The 24497-nt window shown below is 38.8% G+C and overlaps 1 protein-coding gene across 1 annotated transcript; it reads right to left on the reverse strand.

The window, feature by feature from the left end:
* Window positions 1-1873: 1873 nt before the first annotated feature.
* On the reverse strand, window positions 1874-23838 carry shisa9b (shisa family member 9b). The gene is made up of 4 exons (XM_005920245.3): window positions 22916-23838; window positions 20627-20733; window positions 8083-8214; window positions 1874-6476 (listed from the first exon to the last, which is right to left on the reverse strand). Exons 1-4 carry the CDS (start codon window positions 23422-23424, stop codon window positions 6097-6099), a joined length of 1128 nt encoding a protein of 375 aa, XP_005920307.1. The 5' UTR covers window positions 23425-23838; the 3' UTR covers window positions 1874-6096.
* Window positions 23839-24497: the final 659 nt, after the last annotated feature.

The raw sequence follows: 24497 nt of genomic DNA on the forward strand, positions 1-24497 counted from the left end.
ATGGATTCTGTCAGTGTTTTGATCTGTTCACCATCAACATTGCGTGCAGCAGCAACCACAGCCTCCCAGACACTGTTCAGAGAGGTGTACTGTTTTCCCTCCTTGTAAATCTCACATTTGATGATGGACCACAGGTTCTCAATGGGGTTCAGATCAGGTGAACAAGGAGGCCATGTCATTAGTTTTTCTTCTTTTATACCCTTTCTTGCCAGCCACGCTGTGGAGTACTTGGACGCGTGTGATGGAGCATTGTCCTGCATGAAAATCATGTTTTTCTTGAAGGATGCAGACTTCTTCCTGTACCACTGCTTGAAGAAGGTGTCTTCCAGAAACTGGCAGTAGGACTGGGAGTTGAGCTTGACTCCATCCTCAACCCGAAAAGGCCCCACAAGCTCATCTTTGATGATACCAGCCCAAACCAGTACTCCACCTCCACCTTGCTGGCGTCTGAGTCGGACTGGAGCTCTCTGCCCTTTACCAATCCAGCCACGGGCCCATCCATCTGGCCCATCAAGACTCACTCTCATTTCATCAGTCCATAAAACCTTAGAAAAACCAGTCTTGAGATATTTCTTGGCCCAGTCTTGACGTTTCAGCTTGTGTGTCTTGTTCAGTGGTGGTCGTCTTTCAGCCTTTCTTACCTTGGCCATGTCTCTGAGTATTGCACACCTTGTGCTTTTGGGCACTCCAGTGATGTTGCAGCTCTGAAATATGGCCAAACTGGTGGCAAGTGGCATCTTGGCAGCTGCACGCTTGACTTTTCTCAGTTCATGGGCAGTTATTTTGCGCCTTGGTTTTTCCACACGCTTCTTGCGACCCTGTTGACTATTTTGAATGAAACGCTTGATTGTTCGATGATCACGCTTCAGAAGCTTTGCAATTTTGAGACTGCTGCATCCCTCTGCAAGATATCTCACTATTTTTGACTTTTCTGAGCCTGTCAAGTCCTTCTTTTGACCCATTTTGCCAAAGGAAAGGACGTTGCCTAATAATTATGCACACCTGATATAGGGTGTTGATGTCATTAGACCACACCCCTTCTCATTACAGAGATGCACATCACCTAATATGCTTAATTGGTAGTAGGCTTTCGAGCCTATACAGCTTGGAGTAAGACAACATGCATGAAGAGGATGATGTGGACAAAATACTCATTTGCCTAATAATTCTGCACTCCCTGTATAAGGATATGTCTCCAATCAGCCCTCTATAGTTTGGGTACTTTGATGTGTTTTGGAGATGTTTTTCCAAAGACGTATGTTTTTTTAATTTAAATGCAAAGTTATTACCAAACACATAAGAGAGGAAAAAACAACAAAATATTTTCTCTGTTAAGTTGTTCTGTCCTTTTATGCTATCATGCAGTGCTCTTATCAACAAGCCCCAGGCTCTCTGTGGAGTTAAACATAACGCCCTGGGTCTTAGTTCTTTGCTGAATTGATTCATCTCCTTTACTTATCTAGGTTTTGAAAGATGAGCATGAGTGTGTCACATGAGCGTAGGAAAGGCCACAGTTAAAGAAATTTATTTGCACAGAGTGTAGAAATTGTGGCGTGGCGTAAATGAGTTTACTGATATTGATATTATTGATATTATTTAGTTAATATACACACACACATTTTCATATCTTAGTGAGGACATCTCATTGACATAATGCTTTCCCTAGCAGCTTAACCTAACCATAACCATCAAAAATGAATGCCTAATCCTAAACCTCAGCCTAAATCTAACCATAACCTAATTTTAACCCTGACACTAAAACCACATTTTGAGTCTCAAAAATGCCTTCAAACTCATAGGGATCCAATGTCAGCATTATGTCTTAATGAATTGAGAGATACAGTTTCACTGGGAGCAAAAGTAGCAAATCATCTAGGTTTTAAGAATGTGTAAGCACAAGGCAGAGTTTAAATGAAACATTACTTTAATGTTGACACTATAATCACACTTCACTTCTGTACAGCTGGAGCGCATTTTTAACAGAAGGTCCCAAAAACTGCAATGTGTGATATCAAAGTGGTCTTTTGACATAGCTCAAAGGTTCTTCTGTGTTATGATACCATCTGGTGTGGTGTTTGAGAGGGGTGTGTGTGTGTTTGTGTGTGTGTGTGTGTGTGTTTGTGTGTGTGTGTGTGTAGAGAGGGGACAAGTATAAATTAGGAACAAAAAGACACAATGTGTGACAGTGTGTGCATGTTTTTAAAGCACCAAAACTGCTACTGTCAACTGAGCGCTCTAGAAATGTTTCTGTGATTATGTGCTCGTCACTTTTAGTGCTGCCACAGTAGGCCCTACCATATGTCAGGTGACTGTCTTCCTATTGCAAAAGAAAAAGTCAATGAGAAAACAAGTTATAAAATGTTTAATGTGTAAATTTTATTACATTTGTTCCTGGAATGTTAGTGAAGTCTATTAAAGCCCCAGTCGAACAGGCCTAGAGTCCAGTCAATGACCCTCTGGCAACCTTCCATTGATAGGAAGGATAGCGCTCACTGGAGGTCGTTGAGAGTCGCTTTTGGTTGCTAGCAGTTTGCCGCGGTCACTCATAGTGTGGGAGGAAGATGTCAACTTATCTACAAATGTCTGCCAATTGTTCACTTTCAGTGAGTAAAAGTTGTGACTATTGGCTAAAACCGGTACAACTTTTACTTTGAAGGCAAAGTACTCCGTTTCAGTTTTTAATTTGCTGTGCACTTTTTCAAGTTTCATACAGTTTTAGTTGGCAAATATTTGCAGACTAGGCAGTCTTTGTAACCAATTTCACCTAGTGACTGTCAGAAACATCCAACAACCACTCACCAAATGGTCGGGGAATAAATATTTTCCTTCAGTAACAGCAGGTTGTCAGGTGGTCACTGACAGGTCTCCAGGCGTGTGTGACTTAGGCCTAATTACAGGTGATTATTGTACATGTGCTGTCTTGTAGAAATCTTGTATGAACATTAGAGCAGTTGCACATACAAGGACACTGTCATGAACCTTGAACCACAGTGAAACATTACTGGATTCGAGGTTTTGCAGGGCACCAACAACATGGGAACTGCAGTTCACAACACAAAAATAACATATGGAAAACGTTCAACGAGTTGCTCAGAAACTTCCCAGTACATGTTAACCACTTCAAGAAAAAGTTCATTTTTTAAAAACAAAGTAACCCTGTACTGTACATAACACATGACAGATAAAAGATAAAATAGGTACTCAAATGCATCTTATGATAATGAAAAAACAGCGATCAAACAAATTGCAGTTATCATTGTGAACAACACTGTTCATAGGAGCGTTCTTTTAATCTTTACCAATGCTGCAGTCCAGATGTGTATTGGTCACATTATGCTTTAACTGGCAGTATAACAGTAGAGCTTCATGATTAAATGTGATGTGCTGTAGTTAAATATACAGTAAGTGATTTAAACAGTATTGACGAGGTAATAAAACATTCACGAAACAAGAATAGTCAAAGATTGTGACTACTCAGTATTGATTAAAAATCTCAACTGACCTTTGAATACTGTGATTATCAGATCAGGTGATTGCTGACACAGTTGATTAATTAGGTGACATGATAAGCTAGTTCAGCCCACTAGATATGTGTATTGGAAAATAGTGCATAAAGTTTGATTGGAAGTGTGTGACAATACGAACAACTACCAAAACACAACAATATGCATGTTTTCTGGCCTTGTTATATTTTTTGTTTGGTAAGATGTGGACTCGAGAAGACATAAATATATCTTTACACTAGCAGTTCCCACTTCCCACTTGTGTGGCAGCTCTGAGAACATCCCTGTCCTCAGCTACCTCAAATAGTCAAATGCATGAGTAAGACTTGCATGGAGGCAGGCGTGAATGTCCTTTTGTATTGCTTGGCTGTGAATTCAGCGTAACAAATGATCAACGGCACCTGAAAACCCTGTTTATTAAAAACCTTTTGCCATGTACGGTAAAGAAAAAAAAATTCAGTGCATGGCAAAAATGTTCCTATTGATTCAGACCTGACTTGGAATATTTCATTGTAGTTCAAAAACACCTTTGAACACCCACTTACATTGCTTCACAAGAAGTTTACATTCGTTCTGATTTATTATTGGCCTCTAACAGTCAACTAATATCACTTGTATTTAGACTATCCATACCACGTACATTCTTTAAATGTCAAAATTGGGATTTAAGTCACAAAAATAACATGTTAAAAAACCCAAAAGGTTCAACTATAATGCAAACATTTAAATTACTTTTGTTGGGAGCATAATACACTACTAAGAATAAAACCAGTTTCCGCTCTAATGCTGGGTTTTCAAGTACAAGATTTTCTAGGATAGTCACACATACTGATACCGCATGAGGGTCTATTACACCATGACAACACTGGTTTGATTACGCCACAGCTACTGAATGTTTCTCCAAGTTGTACGTCAGTACTGACATGGTTTTCTTTCAAAGTAAGACAACCACAACTTTAAAAAGGGAAACTACGTCAAATTTAAATGAGTCTTAAGTCATTTAAGTAAACATCAACACTTTTACAAACTGATTCATCTATGCTTTATCAACAAACACAGCTTTTGAAAATAGACGGGATTTTGGAAACAGATTGATTCTCCCCGTGAAGGGATCTAGTATGTAAGGTATGTTTGGCAGTCTGGCATCCACAATTTTCAAGATATCATGTTCAAATGGTGTTTGATAGCAGATACCAATAATAGCTCAAGCTAATTTAATTTTGGTGAAAATCAGATCAAGCTGGAGTTACGCTCTCTGAGTGCTCTTGTTTCTGATTGTTTTTCCTTTTAAATAAGTACAGCTATTATCTTGCCCCAGTCCCAAAGGGCTCCCATCGTTTGCTAGGAAAAAAGTTCTCCAGCTGGTTGGTGAGCGGTTGCTGGCAGTCACTATAAAATCAATTGCTAAAACCTCTTTCATGTAAGCCTTGAAATCAGACAGTGATCACCTGGCTACTAGGGAAAAGTTTGTATTTTGCGATGAGGAAATGAAGCTGCTAGAGGTTGCTAGCTGTTGCGAGTGTAGAATTTGCCACAAAGAAGTTTTTGATTTGGCACTAAAATCCTGTAGTTTGCACGGAAGATGCCGGCTTGTCTGTGAAACTGTGAAAAGAGCAATGCAAATTTTAAATGGAGACCCTTCGCATTTAAAGTAAAAGTTGCGCCTCTTGAAACACCTTTTTTTTTTGCAGCAATAAGGTTCAACTTTGAAGGTTATTATCATCCGTTTCCAGTTTCAGACATTTTCAAATTTCACTACAGCTCAAAGTATAGTAATCGTTTCCAGGCAAGTCGGTGTATTTCATGCAAAATACGGGTAACTGCAACAATCGGCTAGAGGTCAAAGCATTCGCAGAGAGGTGTCCAGAGCAGCATCCTTTTTTGCGACCAATTTCACCAGTCAACAGCTGGTTGGGGAATACACAGTTTTCTCTGGCAAACTCCAGCTGCCAGGGTTTCTGTGCCTGTGTGTATAAGTCCTTAAGTTGGACTTTAGAGATATTTTGTCTCATGTGAGGTTTTAGATTATCTCATATTCAGAGTATGGTACAGATTAGTATAGACTGAAAATACAAACCCTGGTCCCTGCAATTGGTCCAACTGCCACTGGATATTAATCCGTACTCTTAACACATGAACAGTTCCCAACATTTTTAAACACTATTCATTATCTAGTGAAGCATTTCATAAAGATCCCACCAACCACAGGCTATTCCACTCTGATTAGATAAACATAAACCTCTTTTTTTTTGTTTTTTTCTTAATAGAAGTTACATAATACGCTTTTATTTTAAGGTCCTTTCAGTAGATACTGGCGATAGTACTTAATGTGTCACATCTCATCACTGTACTATAAGTTATGTAACTTTAGCAGTTTGATTATGTGAATATTAAACACAAAATATTCATTACAGTGCCCATCTGAGGCACGGTGTTAGATACAGAGTCCTGTCAAAGTACACTTCACCTCGTGACAGTGTCATAAATGTTATCCATTACAAAGACAGAGCCACATACTACAGTTCACACTGCTTTCCTGTAACTACATCTGGAGTCTGCAGACTCATTATAAGCCTGACGATTAGGCAGTCGTTCATACTGTCACTTCTGTCTTGCTGTTAGTGACATAGTATGGTTGTGGAGGCATGTAGCGAATGGTGTCCAGCTCCTTTTCTGTGATGCAGAGTTTCTTTGGGCCATAGCTCTGTCGGAGTCCCAGTGTGTCCTTGCTTTCCCAGGATCTTAGCACGCCTGGACTGGGAGCACTGCTGGCGCTGTAGTACAGTGACTGGGAGCTGTGGCTCTTGGAGCTTTTATACTTGTGTCCATTCTGCTTTGACAGCTGTCTGGGAGGGCTGTAAGGATTGCTCGGCTCTGGCTCCATATCCACACCTTCCATTGGAAGGCTACCTTTGGCTGTCATCTCAATCACTTGTCGACGGTTGTTGTGAAAGCTGTCATTAGCTTTCTCCGCTAATAAACACAAAAATAAACAAGAGATTTATTGTAGCAAAAAGTGTGTGCGTTTGTGTCATCATCATATATTAGACATTCTTTACTAAAACAAGAAATATATACAGAAAGAGATCTTTGATTTGGCAAAAGTGATGCTGTAATTGGCACGGACACACACACAAGCATATCCTTGCACCAGTGAAGCACAAATCATTTTTGGTATAGCTCATATATTCGGACCACAGAGCCTCTTGTGTGCACACAAGATGCATCACATCACCATCCCCTCATTCATTTTTGTTTTGATTGCTCTTGATTGTCTCCTGTTCCTGCTCTCATTTGCTAAGATTTGCTCCCTAATGATAACTTAGTTTGACGGCACTTCAGTGGATTAGCGGCGAAGAAGCATCAGCTGCTTGTGCCATCACAAAGACTGCGAGCAATGATTGGACCTCGTTTCACGCATGCTGATAGCTGTCATCTCTCCCATGCTCAGGTCCGTCAAACAGAGCCAATTGATTTCAATGGAATCTAAATAAAGCATTGCACTTCTGTGTTAATAGAATTATGCACAGATCTACAAATACCATCACTAGAGACTTGGATGTGATCGGGTCAAATTAGGACTATTTGTTTGGAATTATTTTTTCCTTCAGTAATCAATGTGATAAGTAGTTGGTTAACTATAGTTCATTCAGATTACTGATAAGGTTAATATAATACAGTGGGAACAATACATTTCAAAACTGAGGTTTTGAAGTTGGAGTTTATTGCTCTTGAGGATATATGAACACACCAATCGAACAATAAAAGATACTTGCTAAATACATACCACTACAATATTGTTACTTAAAGTGGAACTGAGAAGTGATTTTCTTTTCTTTACCCTGACATTAAAAGCATGTCAAAAGATATTTAAAAAGATATTTTTAGCCACGTTTCTAAGTAGTACTATTTTGACAGCTTCTATAATTTCTTGTTTAAAGTGCTGCTTGTCCAGGAACTGGCTGTAGACTTTCCAAAATTAGCCCATGAGAAGAACAACAAACTTGCTTCTATAAATAATCTTTCAGTTCCCCTCGCTGTTGGCATTGATGGACGGTGGATTAAATCACAAGGATTTCTGACAGCAAGAGACTTGATAGAGATTCAAACCAACTATTCTCCTTTATAATAACAAAAAAGCACTTGTAAAGTTTTACCGCTGTATTATGTAAGTAGTATCCTTGGCATGTAGATAATAATCAAATAAGAAAAGCTAGATGTATTAGATAAATTGTTGATGTTAAACTAAAAAGAGAGAGATGTCATCTTACTCTTTTCTGTCTGTTGATATGAGCAACTTTTAACACCAATTTTATTGAAATGCCAAAGAATATTTAATGAAGATTTTCATCCAAAATCTTTGCCTCATTAACTTCTGAACTTGCCCTCATGGTTACTCATATGACAGATTGTTTCAGCTCACTCACCCTGACACTCATTATAGATCCAGGGAAATCCTCATTAATTATGCAAATTTCATTTATATCTGATGTAAGATCCTACCTAATAAAATCAAACAATGAATTTCAAGTGCTTTTTCACCATATGTTTTTTTGGTTTGTGATAAACAACCTCTTACCCACAGCCTTGAGTGTGGTGTACTTGTTGAGATCCTTTGGGTCCTCATATGGGCTGATTATTGGTCCCACACCTGGATATGGCTGACTTACCAGAGTTGGTACATGAGCTGCATTGTTCATCTGGTTGCTCTCTAAAGAAGGGCAATCAATAGTTATTAATGCAGAAACTGAATTACAGTTTCCTCTTTAAGTGCATTTGTAAGCAAGATGTCAACAAATTTAAAATGAGTCATAATAACACAATAGCTTTATTACTGTAGCAGTTTTCAAAACACACAGTTTCATGGATGAAATAGACATTAAAAAATGTACATTTCTACAAGCATGCAGTCGATCATGCGGCCTTCCATTTCTTCATTCTTCCATACATGCATTTGCTCTGAGCTATAGGCAAAAATTAATGCAATAATGGAACAGATTAAGGAAACGAACTACTGATTCAGGTGAGCTGATTAGCTGAGGGGGGCTGATCTAAAGTTGAGGCGCTACAACCTCAAAAGTATGGTTGACTTTGGATTTAAAACAAGTGTGTGTGAAACAGTCAAAAGACCCTGATCAGGTGTTTACAGAGGACCAACTGCTGGGAAAATAAGATGCCTTGCCATGGATGTAATTTACATGTAAATAATAAAATTTCAATATTGGCGTCAAATGAAATTTAGAATCAGTGTCGGGGAACAAAAACAGGAGTGATGTGCAGGTTTTTAAGTTTTTATTAGCAGCTTAGCTTTTGTGTTCTGTGCTAACTGAAGACGGGCTAGTGGCTAGGTTTGATCTTATCACTGATAATAAGTAACTTTGCTTTTGCTACACGCATTAGCTCTTTCGACATATTTTGACATAAATATGAAACAGAAATTACAAATGTTGGGTTTTTTCAGAGTATGTTTAATTCAAGTGTACTAGTACTAGAAACTGCAATTCCTCTAGTGGCCATGCTATTAAATAAATAGCAAATTAGTCCTTACAGACAGACAGCTCAATCCAAAAGTGCTTTGTTTTGGTCTCTATGGATAGTCGAAGGAGCTTGGAAAGAAAAGTGTCTGGACTTCTTTAAGTTTCCTTGAAGACGTTTCACCTCTAATCCAAGAAGCTTCTTCAGTTCTAAGAGCAACAGGTGGAGAGCCCCAAAAGAGGAGTGAAAGAAGCCATCTATGTCCACTGTGAGCGACCATCTTTGAACAGAGGCGGTGGCTTACAACACCAACTGTCGGCCATCTATAATCCAGTTATGAGATCCCTTCCCAGACGCCTTAACGCCCACTCACATCCTGGGCCATTTGACCTCAGTAAATCACATGATAGGGTGGGGCCAGGTTTCACCTGAAAACTTGGCTGATTGTGACCCACACCCGTTTTCGCGCCATGGCTTGTGTGATTAGGTAGAGAATCAACAGGGGACACTCCCATAGGGTTTAAAATCTGGGACTCTCCACCAGTTGCTCTTAGAACTGAAGAAGCTTCTCAGATGAGAGGTCAAACGTCTTCAAGGAAACTTAAAGAAGTCCAGATGCTTTTCTTTCCAAGCCCCTTAGACTACAATGACCTGGTTGACTGAGAACCTTCACAGACACGTCTCCATGGATAGCTTCTTCCTTCATAACAACACTAGAGGGGGTGATTTTGATACTAGAGTTAGGGGCATGGCTACTTTAACAGGTACTTGATCATGTTTCCGCAGTGCTTTTTTGAGCTTTATGGTTTGCAGTGTGGTATAGTCTGTCCACAAAGTTTATGCTTCAGGTTTTATGAATGAAATTTTTGTATTTTATTCACTTATTTAGTCGTGTCTCAGTCAGCTAGTGATGTTCAGTGATGTCAAACTTCCAAAAAACAAATCAACTGTCCAGATGTGAACATATAGGCTAAAACATGAAGTGTTTTCTTTGACCTGCTAGTGTCACTTTCCTTTAAGTAGCCTTTTCTTGGGGAGCCAGCTGTAGAGCTGAACTGCTCTTTGTAAAACCATCCTAATCGTATAGTAGACATCTGCTAAATTAAGGGGTGCACAGCAGATAGACTGGCCCCCTGCCTACTGGCATGACAGAGCAAACAGATGTTCAGAGTGTCTACTCCTACTTTAGATTGGAGAACGTACCAATTCACAGTCGGCTGTTTGAGGACTGCGCTGTGTGCTGTGTTGAATCTGAGTAGAGATATCAACATGCTTATGGTTGTACATGTTGTGGACAGTTTTAATTAAATGTTTGTTTATTATATTTATTTAAGTTTACAAAGTTTAAAATGCAATGATTCCTTTAGCCCCATTGGTCTAGAATACATCTCATAAAAACAGATCATTAATACAGAAAATGGGTTAATTAGGCTCCTATTCCCCACTGGTCAGCAAGAAACTTTATTACTGTGCTAATTAATTCAGAAAGTCTCAAATTATCAATGCTGTCTCATGAAATGATGCAGAGGACAGCTGCAACAGATACTTCACCATAGACAAGGGGAGGGTATAATTAGTACGAACAGATTTGGGGATTTTAAATAGCAAAGGATTAGTGGTGCCACAGTGGTCGTTATATTATAAAAATATCTTTATATCAAGCTTTCCTTTCCTGGGACTTAACTTATTCAGTTCAATAAAAACTAAAGATCATCTGTGATCAAGGACATTTTACAGTAGTTCACTAAAACAGAACTAAAAAAATTAAAACTAGTTGTAAAAAAAGTTTTTAGTTAACTAAAAATATTCAAAAAGGCAAAAGGTAACAAAAAAACAATATTTTGTACTTGCAAAGCTAATTGAAACAGGAAACAGTTATATTTCCGTTTTTGTCTTTGTCAGTGTGGTCAAATTTTTCAACAAAATGAGCATCAGGATGACAGCATGACATAAGAGTCCAATAAAGTCAGTGGAAACAAATCAATACAAATCAATATGTGACCCTCAACCTATGAATTAGAGGTTTAAGGTCATGGTCTGAGCAGGAGACTTCAGTAGAGATGCGAGTTGACAGTCCAGTCCTTGTACCTGCTCATTTTCAAATCACTGTTTTTACTGTTAGTGAAGCCAGTTAACACTGACTTATGAATCATTCAGGCATAAGAAAGACACCTAAGTCAAGAGATGACATAGTATTGAATGTGTCCATAGCAGATAACTTAGCAAAGAATTTTAAATGGTCTTTTCTTTCAGTCGTTTGGCACTTTTTTATCAGCAGCCTGTTGCAAGGAAGAAACAAGTAATTTCCTGTATAGTATGTCCTCAATATTTTTAAGGAAACTGAAAAAGTGGAGGTCAAAACATTAGTGGTGACAAGTCTAACAGAGTGATGAATCCAAATGTACCAATCTTCTCAAATTTGGGGTCATAGGAGGGCTAGAGCCTATGGATGGATATATGGGTTCCTGTTCCAAGCTGACATGACTTTGTTTTTTTCAAAGTGTACAAAACAAGTCAGGAGAGACGTACAACAGTGAGCGTCTGCAGCTGCGGTGGAGGCTCTGTCAAGGTTTAGCTGTTGGGGATATGTTGGAATTATGAACGCAGAAAACTATCATCAGATTTTGATCCATCATATATTACCATTTGGAAAAGATCTGATGCAGTTTCTTCACTTTTCACCATGCCAATGACTCCAAACACACTGCTGGTGCAGTAAAACTGTCCCTGAATAGAAATACACAATGGAACATGATCAATCATGGACTGGTCCTGAAGACGTGAAAACGGAAAACATCAGTGTTGGTGGTGAGGGTGAGGATGTAGGTAGGAGGGAGGACTGCGAAGCTGTCGGCAGCCAACATTGTAGATGCCGTTAAAATTATCTTTTCTTGGTAAAAGAAAAAAGAAACCACTGTTCTGTGTGATGACTCAAATGACAGGCTCTCAAACACATCACAAAAGAGCACGAGGTCTCAAATACCATTGTCCAAGTGAAGACAACCATATTGACCATCTGTAAAATAAGGGGAGGAAGAAAAGGTTCTACAAGACAGAAACCTGGTCCTGTTTCAGTTATTCACTATCTCGGGCCAGCTTAACAACTAGCCTATTTTATTTTTACGGGATGTTCCTCTATTAATTCTGCTTATCAAATTCAGGGTCCTGGGGAGGAGCTGGTGGATGGATAGATGGATGCAGGAATGGATGGGTTCCTGTTTCAAGCTGACATGACTTTGTTTTTTGCACCTTAAAATCCTACGAGGCAGATTATTTATGTATGTATGCATTTATGTATTTATTTATATTTGTCTCCCCTACCTTGAAAACTGAAAACACCAGATGGTCCCGTTTCAAGTTGTTTTAATAACCGGAATAAATTTTTCCCCCAAGGTGTTCTTTTTAAAAAAATGTTTTTTCATGGGCTTAGCAGGTATTATTACATCATGAGACCCTGGTGTTAAAGTAAAACTACAGTATAATGGCCATCCTGTAGTTTGTGTCTTGTTTTGTCTGTCCACATGCTTCATGTACATGCTTCATAATTCATAGTTGTCCATATATGCAAATAAATATTCTCTCGGTCTCTATGGATTGATGGAGTATAAACGCTTTAAACGGACTGTGCCATGCTTCCTGCTACCTTTAACGTCACCAAGACCTGGTTTGGTCATGAAGAGAAAACAGTGAAACAGTGGAAGAAAGTCCAGCCACATAGTCACTGCTGTTAAAAATAGTCAAAACGTTAATACATTTAATCAAATCCCTACATTAAATCTGTCTGGTTTAAATTGCTGTCATACTTTTTTTCTGAGCTTATTGACCTGTTTCAGTTTCATACAGTTGTTGTAAGTGGGCCAGCCACAGAGGCTCTCATTCAGCCTGATCTTGTTAAATCTCATGGATTAGAACTTTTGCTTTCATACCCAGAAGTTACTGTACTTTTAATAAAAGCAATCGGTTTACTCTTTGACATACATGTTAAATGACATTCCTCAATTAAATATAGTTCCATGTAGTGCAATTTTCTTTTGGATAAGCTATTATCTGTGGAAAACTGTCCATGCCCTCATTTGTTGGGCCACAGTCTCAGGCAAGTTTGTAAGTGATACCATTTGAGCTGTTTCACCTGACTTCTGTTTATCTGATACTCCAGCCAAGGTCAAAGTCTAGGTATCTGCTTAAAGGCAGAGACCACTGAGAGTAAATATTTTAATTCCCATACTCTGAATGCTTTGGTAAAACTGTCATTTCAACATTTGTCATAAACATTTGATCTTTTCCGTGTCTGGAGGTCTCGAGTATATCAAATTTCCTCTTGAAAAATGGACACTAAAATTGAAACTGGGAGCTGATTTTTTTTTTTAGCATCTGATTTCTTTTTCAGGATTCCAAACTCAGCATCATTAAACTGATGTACTGGTGTGTACTATTGATTATCTTCCTCTTTATTGCATATTTTACTCTGATTGAGTGCCATTTGAGCTTGCACTGTTGTTGTAGTCACGGCTTCTGTGTCAGCTGCTGGTGGAAAGTAGGCCACTTCTGAAGAGTTGTAAGGTTAAAGACTCAATGGTTGATGCGGGAAATAAGTGAGTTAACACTCCAGACACAGACACCTCCCTGGAACTCATAAAAGATTTAAGAGAGTATTTTGGGAGCTGTATGCCCCGGAATAAATGGTACAAGGAGAAGTTTTTGCTCTTATTTACAGGCACCCTACTTTCAAGTTGGTAATGAAAATATTAATTTCTTTCTGATTGAATATCTTGACGTTTCTACCAGATTTATGAAAATTTGAATTACCAAACACATTTATATATTTATTTCAGTTTATGTATTTAAACATTTGTGTAAATTACTTGATCAAATTTGAGCAGCAGTTTTCATTTAGGCATGTAGATACTGTGAGTACAACCTGACCTCCAAACAGCAGCTCATATGCCAATCATTACAACCAAGATGCAGAAGAGCACTTCTAACCGCACAACACAAATGTTGAACATTGAAGTGGATAAGCTGCAGCAGCAGAGAACCACACTGGAAATGGTCAGTTAAGAACAGGAAACTGAGGCTACAATTCACACAGGATCATCAAAACTGAACAACAGAAGATGGGAAAATGTTGCCTGATATATGATGAATCTTGATTGCTATTGTGAGATTTGAATGGCAGGATCAGAATTTAGTGTAACTACCAGTCAAACATTGATTCACCATGCCTCATATCAATAGTTCAGTCTGCTGCTGGTGGAGTAATGGTATAGGACATATTTTCTTGGTGTAGTTTTGGCCCCTTAGTACCGACGGAACAACATGTAAATGCCACAGCCTATTTCAGTATTGCTGCTGACCGTGCCAATCCCTTTATGACCACCGTGTACCCATGTTCCAGCAGGATAATACTTCATATTACAAAGCTCAGATCACCTCAAACTGGTTTATTGAGCATGACAATGAGTTAACTGTGCTTAACGAAATCTTTAAAAGAGCACCTTTGGGATATGATGGAGTGGGAGATTTGCATCATAAATATGCAGCTGACAAATTTGCAGCAACTGTGGGATGCCGTCATGTTAATATAGACCAGAATCACTGAGGAATGTTTCCAGCACCTTGTTGAGTATGTGCCAAGAAGAATAAAGCAGTTGTGAAGGCAAAAGGGGGTCCAATACTAAGAAGACTGACCTAATAAATTGGCCAACGAGTATGGTTTAGTCTGATAATTATTAAGTGAGGATTACTTAGTGTACAAAGCTTCATTGTTTTTTTTTGTTTTGTTTTTTTAACTAAAGGCATTAAAAAACTTTTTACAAACTCAGATATTGAAAACATGGTGAAGTTAAAAGTTAGTTAACTTTTGTTAGTTTTCTTAACATTTAAGTACATATAGTGCTGTGCAAAAGGTTGAGGAAGTTTAGGTATCATATTATGTAATCAGAGAAACATTTTATTGGTCCCAACTGCATTTTGCATCAAGACAGCACCAACCACAAACCCACAGCCAAAATTATGAAGCTCTATATTCAGTGACGACAAGGACAAGGAGTGCTGCAGCAGATGGTATGGCCCACACAACGCCTGAGCTCAACATCATGGAATCAGTCTGGGATTACATCAAAAGACAAAAGCAATTAAGACAGCCTGGATACACACAGAGACTGATAAGTTCTAGAGTATACTTGGGACATCCTATCCACCAGTGTACCTGTGAAAACTGGTGATGTTTTACAACTGAAGTGTGTTCTAACATTAATTTAATTTAGGAATGGTTTTTGTATCTTAAAGAGATTTCTTTTACAATAAAAGTTGTAAAACAAACTTTTTACAAAAAAAAGTTTGCTTACTGCAAATTATAACCGCTCGTGTTTTTCAGGGCTTCCTCGCTTATATTTTTTATTGAATCTCCAACAATCAATTTGAATGTAATAATTTGTTATTGAAAAAAAAAACTGAGCTCAGCAACATAAACAAGAGATTCACACAGAGACTGGTACGTAAGTAAGTAAGTAAGTGTGGAATCCTTTCCATTGTAAAGAAAAGACACAGCAAAGAAGACTCACTGTATTTGACTCTACTATAAAGAGATGACTTTATGAGTGCCAATACAGAGGACTCACCCCACGTTGCAAGAACATTTCATAATTCTCAAGAAAATCCAGATTAAACTCAGTAAATAAAATGTGCATAAACGTCTGCAAAACTCTGAAGCAACATTCTTAGGACAGATGCAGCAAAGATCAACCTGTACAGAAACTAGGGGAAAAATATGGAAAACGGACTACGTGATGCATGGCTATGTATAGTTTCCTATGCCAGTGAGTCACAGGTGTTTACTGATGCGATGGAAGACAGGTGCAGCTCCATGAATTTGGAAATGCTCTGAAAAGCTATTATTTTTGCCGGATGCAGTAAAGTTGACTGGAATGTGTGTCACAGTACGAATGAGGAACCCAAAATATACTGCAGAAGCAACCTGAAAGATTCAAGGCCAGGAAATGTAATATTTGTTAATGGTCTGCAGAGAAATCCAAAGTAAAATCCTTGAAAACAACACCAGATTTTATGCAATCACTGGCTGCAAAGGATTCATGATAAATTATTATATTATATAAAAACAATTATATAAATAAAGAAATAATTCCTCAACAGTTATTACAATATAATGGTTTACCCCATCATGTGTACTTTAGATTCTGCACTTTAAGATCATATTAAGCTCATATTAATCTCATAATGGCAACGCTCCTCAGAGTATTGGCCAGTCAGCTATAAGTGAGAATCCACAACTGAACTTTCTCTCACCATCCAAATAATTTTTCAGGTCACTATGTAGTCACATAGTAATCATCTTCTTTGAGCCTTCTCTACGAGTTTCAGAGTACAGCATGTGGCAGGCGGAAATATAACTATAGGTACACTCTACATTTGGTAGCTGTTTCTCAGCTGCTGTCATAAGTAATGCTGCTGAAATACATTTCTATCTGAAAATGAGGAAATGGGCTGTCATGCACCAGTGGAGTGTTGGCACTGAGTGGAGACTTTGTTCTCACTGGCTGACTGCCTGGAGTAAAAAGAGGCCACTCTTCACAATTACCCCCATGTACTTGGATGTCCAGCAGGACAAAGATATGATAGTCCCGGTAGCCAAAGAAGCCCTTGTCATAAAGACAGTGTTGCTGGTGTCTTAAGGAGAATAAGAGCTCATAGCCCAGTTTAACAGATTTCTATTATCTTTGACAGGCAGCAGATAAAGACGGGTATCCTACGGAGATTTACACCTCTATCTGTAAAATACAGTGGCTTGGGCATGCCACTAGAAACCACAGCTGTACAAGATGGGTACATGTGTCAAAAAATACCACCTCACCTCATGTAACCTTCCAGGGTTTGCTGTCAAGAAAACAATCATGACTCTTCTGTTGCCACCTCAATTACACAGAGTCCTTGTCATAAATTTCTAAGCTGCTGTGCTCTGAAATGGCATGTGCAAGGTCACAAAATAAAAGCTGCAACCGTCTTCTCCTCAATATAGTTAAAAAGTAGAGATTAACTGAATAAACACAAATCGTATTAGCGCTTTTGTTGTTTCTTTGTTTTGTTTTGTTTGTTTGGTTAGTTATCTGTCCTGTGAATGCAGACATCTCACTTCAGTTTCAAAAATCCCCTTCTGCCTTGAAATTGTATGAATGCACTGATGTATAAAAATACACTTGTACGTGACACATCACGCACAGCGGCCTTGTGTTAGCCATAATTAGCATGATTGTTAGGTGTGATTGCATAACATTTCTTCAGCCTTTTAATACACCTGATTGCTGCTATTATACTATATTTTAACTCTGTAATGCCAAGTGTATTATGTTTGATACATTAGTTTTTTGTAAGTTTTTGCAATGTCTACAATCAACAATGTGATTTTTTTTTCACAAAAAAATGAAATAAATTGCACAACACATTATAAAGCAATAAATTGCACAAAAATGCCATATGTAGCATAATATATTATATATTTTTTCATAAGGTTCAGTAAGCACTCTAGTTTAAAAAGGAGAATTTTCTGGCATTTATTTTGTAGTTGAGGCTTTACAGAGATTTAAAGAGATTTAACTGGTGCTTGTAAAGTCCTCCAGACCCTCTCTCTGTTTGTCATCTAAACATGGATGAGAACATTTATTACTATTCATCACTCATCTGTGATCATCTTGGATTTATGTCTCAACATCTTAAAGTTGACAAGTATGTGCTAAGACCTAAAAGATTTTCTTTCTAATCACAGAATTCATGTTTTCACTAATTAGAAACCCTTGCAAAATAATAAGGGTGCACTATTTGCTCCCGTAAATTCTACTGAGAAAGTGCAAGTGTCTGGGCCTCATTAATGATAAATTAACAAACTGGTGATTTTTATTTCCACCTGAATTTTTTTTTTTAAATTAAGAGAACCATTTACCATAAAATGGCAGAGCATCCCTCATTCTCATTTCTTTGCTCCATACTTTATTTGAATCAGAACTTAGCTTAAATCATGTTATTTCTTTTACCTCTAACTCATACTTCCCAGTATATACTGTATAATATTGGACCTAATCAGTATCATGTCAGTGTTTATCCTAAGTTAAGAGTTTGGAATTTACTTTTTAAAAGTCAGATGTCTGGCTGTAGCAGCTTTTCAAAAATGAGTGCTGTTTGACTGTGTCTGTAAAACCTTTTTTATTACAATGGCATTTGCCATAATTATCCATCTCGTTGGGGCGTGGGGGTGCAAAGAGACCTTTACTGGCTGTAGCTGTTGAGGCAGAAAGTAGGTTGGCAGTAAGCAGGTTAGCATTAATAAGAACTCCTTTCTGTCTGTGTGCATTTGTGGGTGTGTGTAGGCGTTGGTGCTGACGAATGAAAGAATCACGGTGCAATATAATGGCCGTGGCATACAATATGTTTTGGCAACGGAAGAGCTCAAGGTTGTCAGTATGAGGGTATGACTAATATGTTCGCCAGGTTTGAGGATATGGGATTTTTTTCCCCCCTGCTTCCGATATTTCCGGTTCCGCACATTTAGGCCAAAAAGAAAACAAAAAACATACAAAGCTAACAGTATCATATTTGTATTTGAAACAGTTAAGACCTTCGAGGGTGAGCTTTGTGGTACAAAGCAATTAGAGTCGCTGAAAGTGGGAATTTACCAGAATTAAAAGCTTATGATGGCAACATGAGTTAACAGATATTACCCATCCATCCTGTGTGCTCAGATACTGACACTGACACAAATTAATTTTTTTTTAACTGTTTACTGAAACATATTTCAATTATAGTATATAATGGACATGTACATAATTTGTAGACTCTTAGCTTTCCTTTGGAGGTATCCGCTTTTGAAATTGGATGAAGGTTTTAGGAGTTTTAGCTCCTTAACTTGTGCCACCCTCTTTTTACAGGGACCAAAGTACTTGGACAGTTGACTCAAAGGCTATTTCATAGGCAGGTGTGGGCAACTCCTTTTTTTATGTCATTATCAATTGAGCAGATAAAAAGCCTGGAGTTGATTTGAGGTGTGGTGCTTGCATTTGGAAAATTTTGCTGTGAACAGACAAGATGCAGTCAAAGGAGCTCTCCATGCAAAGTGAGACAAGCCATCCTTGAGCTGCGAAAACAGAAAAAACCCATCTGACAAATTGCTACTGTATTAGGAGTGGACAAATCTAAGGTGCCGCACAGCAAGAAGGTCCTGAGTTCAATTGCACCATCAGGCCGGGGTCTTTCTGTGTGGAGTTTGCATGTTCTCCCCGTGTTTGCGTGGGTTCTCTCCGGGTACTCCGGCTTCCTCCCATCGTCCAAAGACATGCAGCTTGTGGGGATAGGTTAATTCAAATTGCCACTAGGTGTGAATGTGTGAGTGAATGTGAGTGTGAATGGTTGTCTGTCCCTATGTGTTAGCCCTGCGACAGACTGGCGACCTGTCCAGGTTGTACCCCGCCTTTCGCCCTATGACAGCTGGGATAGGCTCCAGCGCCCCCGCGACCCTGAAAAGGATAAGCGGAAGCGAATGGATGGATGGAAATCTAAGAGAGCACTGGTGAACTCAAAAGACCTGGACGTCCACAGAATACAACAATGGTAGATTGTTGTGAAGAGAAACTCCTTTACAACAGCCAACCAAGAGAACAACATTCTCCAGAGGATAGGCATATCGATATCCAAGTTTATCATGAACAGAAAATACAGAGGGTTTACTGTCAGGTAGAAGCCACTTATAAACCTGAAGAATAGAAAACCCAGATTGGACTTTCCTAAAAAAAAAAATTAAAAATTAAAATATTAAAATATATATATATTAAAAAGCCAGCACGGCTCTGGAAAAACATTCTTAGAAACCAAGATCAACCTCTAGAAGGTGTGGAACAGTAAAATACTGCAGAGGCAGTGTGATGGTTTGGGCGTGCATGGCTGCCAGTGGCACTGGGACACTAGTGTTTATTGATGATGTGACACAGGACAGAAGCAGCCAAATGAATTCTGAGGTGCTCAGAAACATACTGTCTGCTCAAATCCAACTAAATGCAGTCAAATTGATTGGGTGGTGTTTCATAATACAGATGGACTGACCCAAAACATAAAGCCAAAGCAACCCGGGAGTTTTTTAAAGCAAAGAAGTGGAATATTCTTGAATATTCAAGTCAGTCACCTGATCTTAACCCAATGGAGCATGTGTTTCACTTGTTGAAGACTAAACTTTGGATAGAAAGCCCACAAACAAAGAGGAACTGAAAGCCACTACAGTAAAGGCCTGGCAGGGCCATGAGATCAAGACTTCAGGTTGTCATTGGCAACAAAGGGTTTTCAACCAAGTATTAGAAATGAACATTTTATTTTCAGTTATTTAATTTGTCCAATTTCTTTTGAGCCCCTGAAAAGAAGGGATTGTGTTCAAAATCTTTTAGTTCCTCACATTTTTTATTTCATATCATCTTTTTGTTCAATACACTAAATAAAACTGAAAGAATGCCCTTCAACTGCATCTGAGTTGTTTCATTTAAAATCCACTGAGGTAATGTGCAGAACCAAAATTAGAAAAACATTGTCTCTGTCCAAATATGTATGGTCCTATGATATGTATGTGCATGTAAGTAGATATGTATGCGGCTACTTACGGAAACTGTTAGTTGTGAGTCTGGTTTGTATGTTCTCATAGTGCTGACCGAGTCCAGCGTCGTCTGTATGTTCTGAGGCAGGATGGCGGATCACATGTGCAAGAGCTCTGAAAAGATGAAGAATGTGAATATGAACACATACATGAAATACGTGCAAAAATAAAATATAAGTAAAGATCTGTTTAACATGTTATATAATCCATAGCCAAATCTACTTGGGGTTAAAGTTGCAAAGATGGTTTTCATCAACTTTTCCGGAGACAATTCACAGTACTAAGGTCGCAGGCTTTGTTTCTGCAATTTTAAGAAATATTGCAGCCAGTGATTGTTGCTCTTCTAAACATCTGCAACACTACTCTCAAGAGACAGACTGAAAAATAACTGAGGCTAAGTCATTCCAACTTTTAGTTCTTGAAGAGTTAAAACACTGGATCATATCTTGAAAGCAAATCTTTAGACCATGTTTGCCTCCTTAAAGCTTCCACACGTTACATCCCACATGCAGAATTTTTCTCTTTTAAGTCTTAGTCCTTGTTTGGCATAAACCAGATGTCATCAGGGCTCAGAGTTAGGTTGTCAACACTGCTTGTCAGAAGGTCGAATATCTTCACACACACACCTTTCCAGCAGTGTATTGGGGAGGGTTGCATCTAACTATTTCTGTAACATTCGCACTCATTTCACAGCGTGACCGCCCTGCTGTGCAGAGGTGAGAAAGGAGATGGGATTTGATCTTCTCTCTCTATCTTGATTTTTTTTTTCATTCTTGAAAATAACAGAACTATTTGTGTCATTTTATTGTAAACAAACACATGCTGCACTGATAGATGTGAGGGAGGTCTTAACAGAAAATATCTGCTGCTCTCCATTAAATTAAACTAAATGCACCTTACTCTCTACAGCTGTTGGCTTGGAGAATCGTTATACACCTAGTTTAATTTTAACTACAAACCTCTAAACCTTGATGATATTTATGGATGTGATGTTTTCACATCAGCAATTCTGTCCTCAAACACATCTCACACTTCTCACAACTCTTGTGGTAGTTCCTGCTGCAGTCTCCAGGACCATGTTTTGCCATGAATACACAAATAGACTCACAAAGTGAAAAGAATACTAGCGCTGCCTTTGTAGCTGTCAAACATACAGGCAGAGGACAGGGTCTTTGCAGACAGATACACAAGCACACTTGTAGTGGGAGATAAAGTGAAGATTACGTTGTTGTTAAAAAAAATACTTGAGATTTTACGAGCTCTACACATGCATGGAATTTGACTAATTGAGGCATTGAGGTTTTTTTTCCTAATTTCTTTTAAATAGCTATACTCATGAATGGAGTCACTATGTTTTTAGGGTGGTCTGCCTCTTGCAACTATGGCGCATGAAAAAAAAATTGTGAATTGTATTAAATCTTACAGTAAAATCCACTTAGACTCATTCTCAATCAGAATTTAGTAAAGGTTACTATGACCTCACCTCTTTCCTATTGTTCTCTTTAAGGAAATTTCTACAAATTGGGTAGAAGGATTGATTCAGTTGAGGCTTACAGATTACCTTTATAGCTGTAAGTCAAGAGTGTACTTCTAATAAAACTCCAAACATAGATTTAATGGGATACATTTGTGTTGAAAAGTCATCAACAAACATAGGTGTAAACAGACACAAGCGGTTCGCTGATGGTGATATCCTGGACTGCTCCTTAAGTCTCTCAGAAGGTCGTTCTTCCTTTAGTGCAAAATCACTGTGAGTATATATAGAGCATCAGCCCTGCATGTGTTTATGTTTGATTGAAAAGCTGTAAATACTGCAAGCAAATAATGATGCAAGCCATAAGTCCCATTATAGGTCACCGGCTTGGTTTCAGTTGTAATGTACTGAAAATAGGCAGAGACCTAGTTTTCCAAACCCAATATAGGTTATATCCATTTTTTTGTATTTACCATCTTCAATCTCGCTATAGATAAAGACCAAAAAGCTAACATTCAGCTAAGACCATTCTGCTTTATAACATTTACAGACTTAAGAATGAGGAAGATGTTTCTAAAGTCCGTGCGCTACCTCGGGTTGATAAGACTCATTTAGCGTGTGTTTAAACACAATCAATGTCCATATAAAAATAAAACAACCTGTTGCTTTGACTCGTTCTTGATATAAAGTTGGAACATTATTTCCACACTGACGGAATTTGTCTAACTTGGGGGCTTTTAAATATTTAGACAGATTAAAAAAAAAAAAAAAGTCAGAAACTGTAATCCAGCAGAACCAAAAGTTATTACATTTGTAGCTCACCTTGACATGTTTTCTCTGTGTGGACGCTGCGTCTTTTCCAAACCAAGCTTGGTGAAAATCCCTATCAGTGCCATAATGGCCACGACCCCGCATATGACATAAACAATGAGGTTGGTTTTATCCTTCGCGGACTCGAGCGCTACGTCCACTTTTGGCGGAGGTCGCCCTGTCATCATCCACGGTGGGGTGTCGTAGTTCTTACAGGTGGTCTGGTCCAGTCGGGAGCTTTTAAACGCGCAGCAGAACCTGAAGCCACAGGTGCCGCAGCAGTACAGGTAGCTGCCCGTCCTGCACACGAACGGCGGATCCCACTGGCCCATCACGTCGTAGTAGCCACGGCACTTGTCCTCCACGTGTGGGGTCTCCGTGACTCCAATCTCAGCCTCCATTGAGTCGTTAAATCCGGGTATAATATAGTCATCGATAGTTTGACCGGGTTCGCCCTCCGCATCGCACACCATAACTTTCACCAGAAAGTAACCGAGCAGCAGCTCAGTGCCCCGCATCATTGCTCACTTATTCCGCCCTGCTTGACGCCCTGGCGCGCTCTCACAAACTCGCAAGCATCTTCCAAGGAGATGAGATACAGCCATGCGTAATCGAGAAAAGGCTGATTCCAACCTCCATGCGTAAAAACAATATGCCACTCTGTACTTTTTTCTTTCCTTTAACAACAACAGCAAAACGATTGTTGTGGAAAAAGCAGTTCAGACACCCAAAGGGTCGCTTATAGTACGTAGTAAATAGTTGGAGAGCATCACCGAAGCTGTGCCCCTGGCTGCGCTGGAGGGTGTCACACACCTCTGAGGCTGCTCCACTCCACAAAGCCGTCAGAGACAGAGAGAGTGGGAGAAAGACAACGCAAAGGACCCTATGAGCATGTGAATTGGGGGAGAGAGCGAGAGAAGGGAGAGAGCCAATGGGAGAAAGAGAGAGCGATGTGCAATAGCGCTAATTACAAGCCGTGACAGCCCATTATTATCGGGTTGTGTCGTAAAATCGTCTGTAGGCTACAATTCGTGATCCACATCAACCAAAAAAAACAGTCATTCCAAGCAGTCATTTCCAAGTTTAGTTGGCAGGGCTTTGATGTGTAGAAGCAAACGGTGTTATTATTGAGCAACTTAGTGATGTCTGCACAGCAGTGCAATGATTGATGGTTAATGAGAAATCATAAAGTAAATACGTTTTCAGGGAAGCTCAGCCAGTGTAAAAAATCTACACAATATTCTGTATACGAAAGAATTAAAACAAGTAGCTTTTGACAGTCAATTTTATTTTGTCCATAAAGATAAATGATACACAGAGTGTGTTACATTGTTTAGTCGACAGTTCTGATTAAAGAAGTGATGGCATCCATTCAAACCTCTTTCTTGTTTAGGCGTAAGGTCATTTTGAAACAGCCGTGACCTTTCAAGTTGCACCACGAAAAAAATGTCATTTGATCAATGACAAAAGAGTCCCAGAAATCATGCATGAGAAATTAGATTTAAATCATTTTCATCAACACACAAATGAGGTTCTAATAAATCTCAGAAGTTTTCATTTCCTCGAAGTCTATCCAAGGAGAAAGCGTTTAATT

This window comes from Haplochromis burtoni, unplaced genomic scaffold (genome assembly GCF_018398535.1).
Source record: "Haplochromis burtoni strain Fernald_Lab_line unplaced genomic scaffold, NCSU_Asbu1 Contig_21, whole genome shotgun sequence".
Classification (NCBI taxonomy): domain Eukaryota; kingdom Metazoa; phylum Chordata; class Actinopteri; order Cichliformes; family Cichlidae; genus Haplochromis; species Haplochromis burtoni.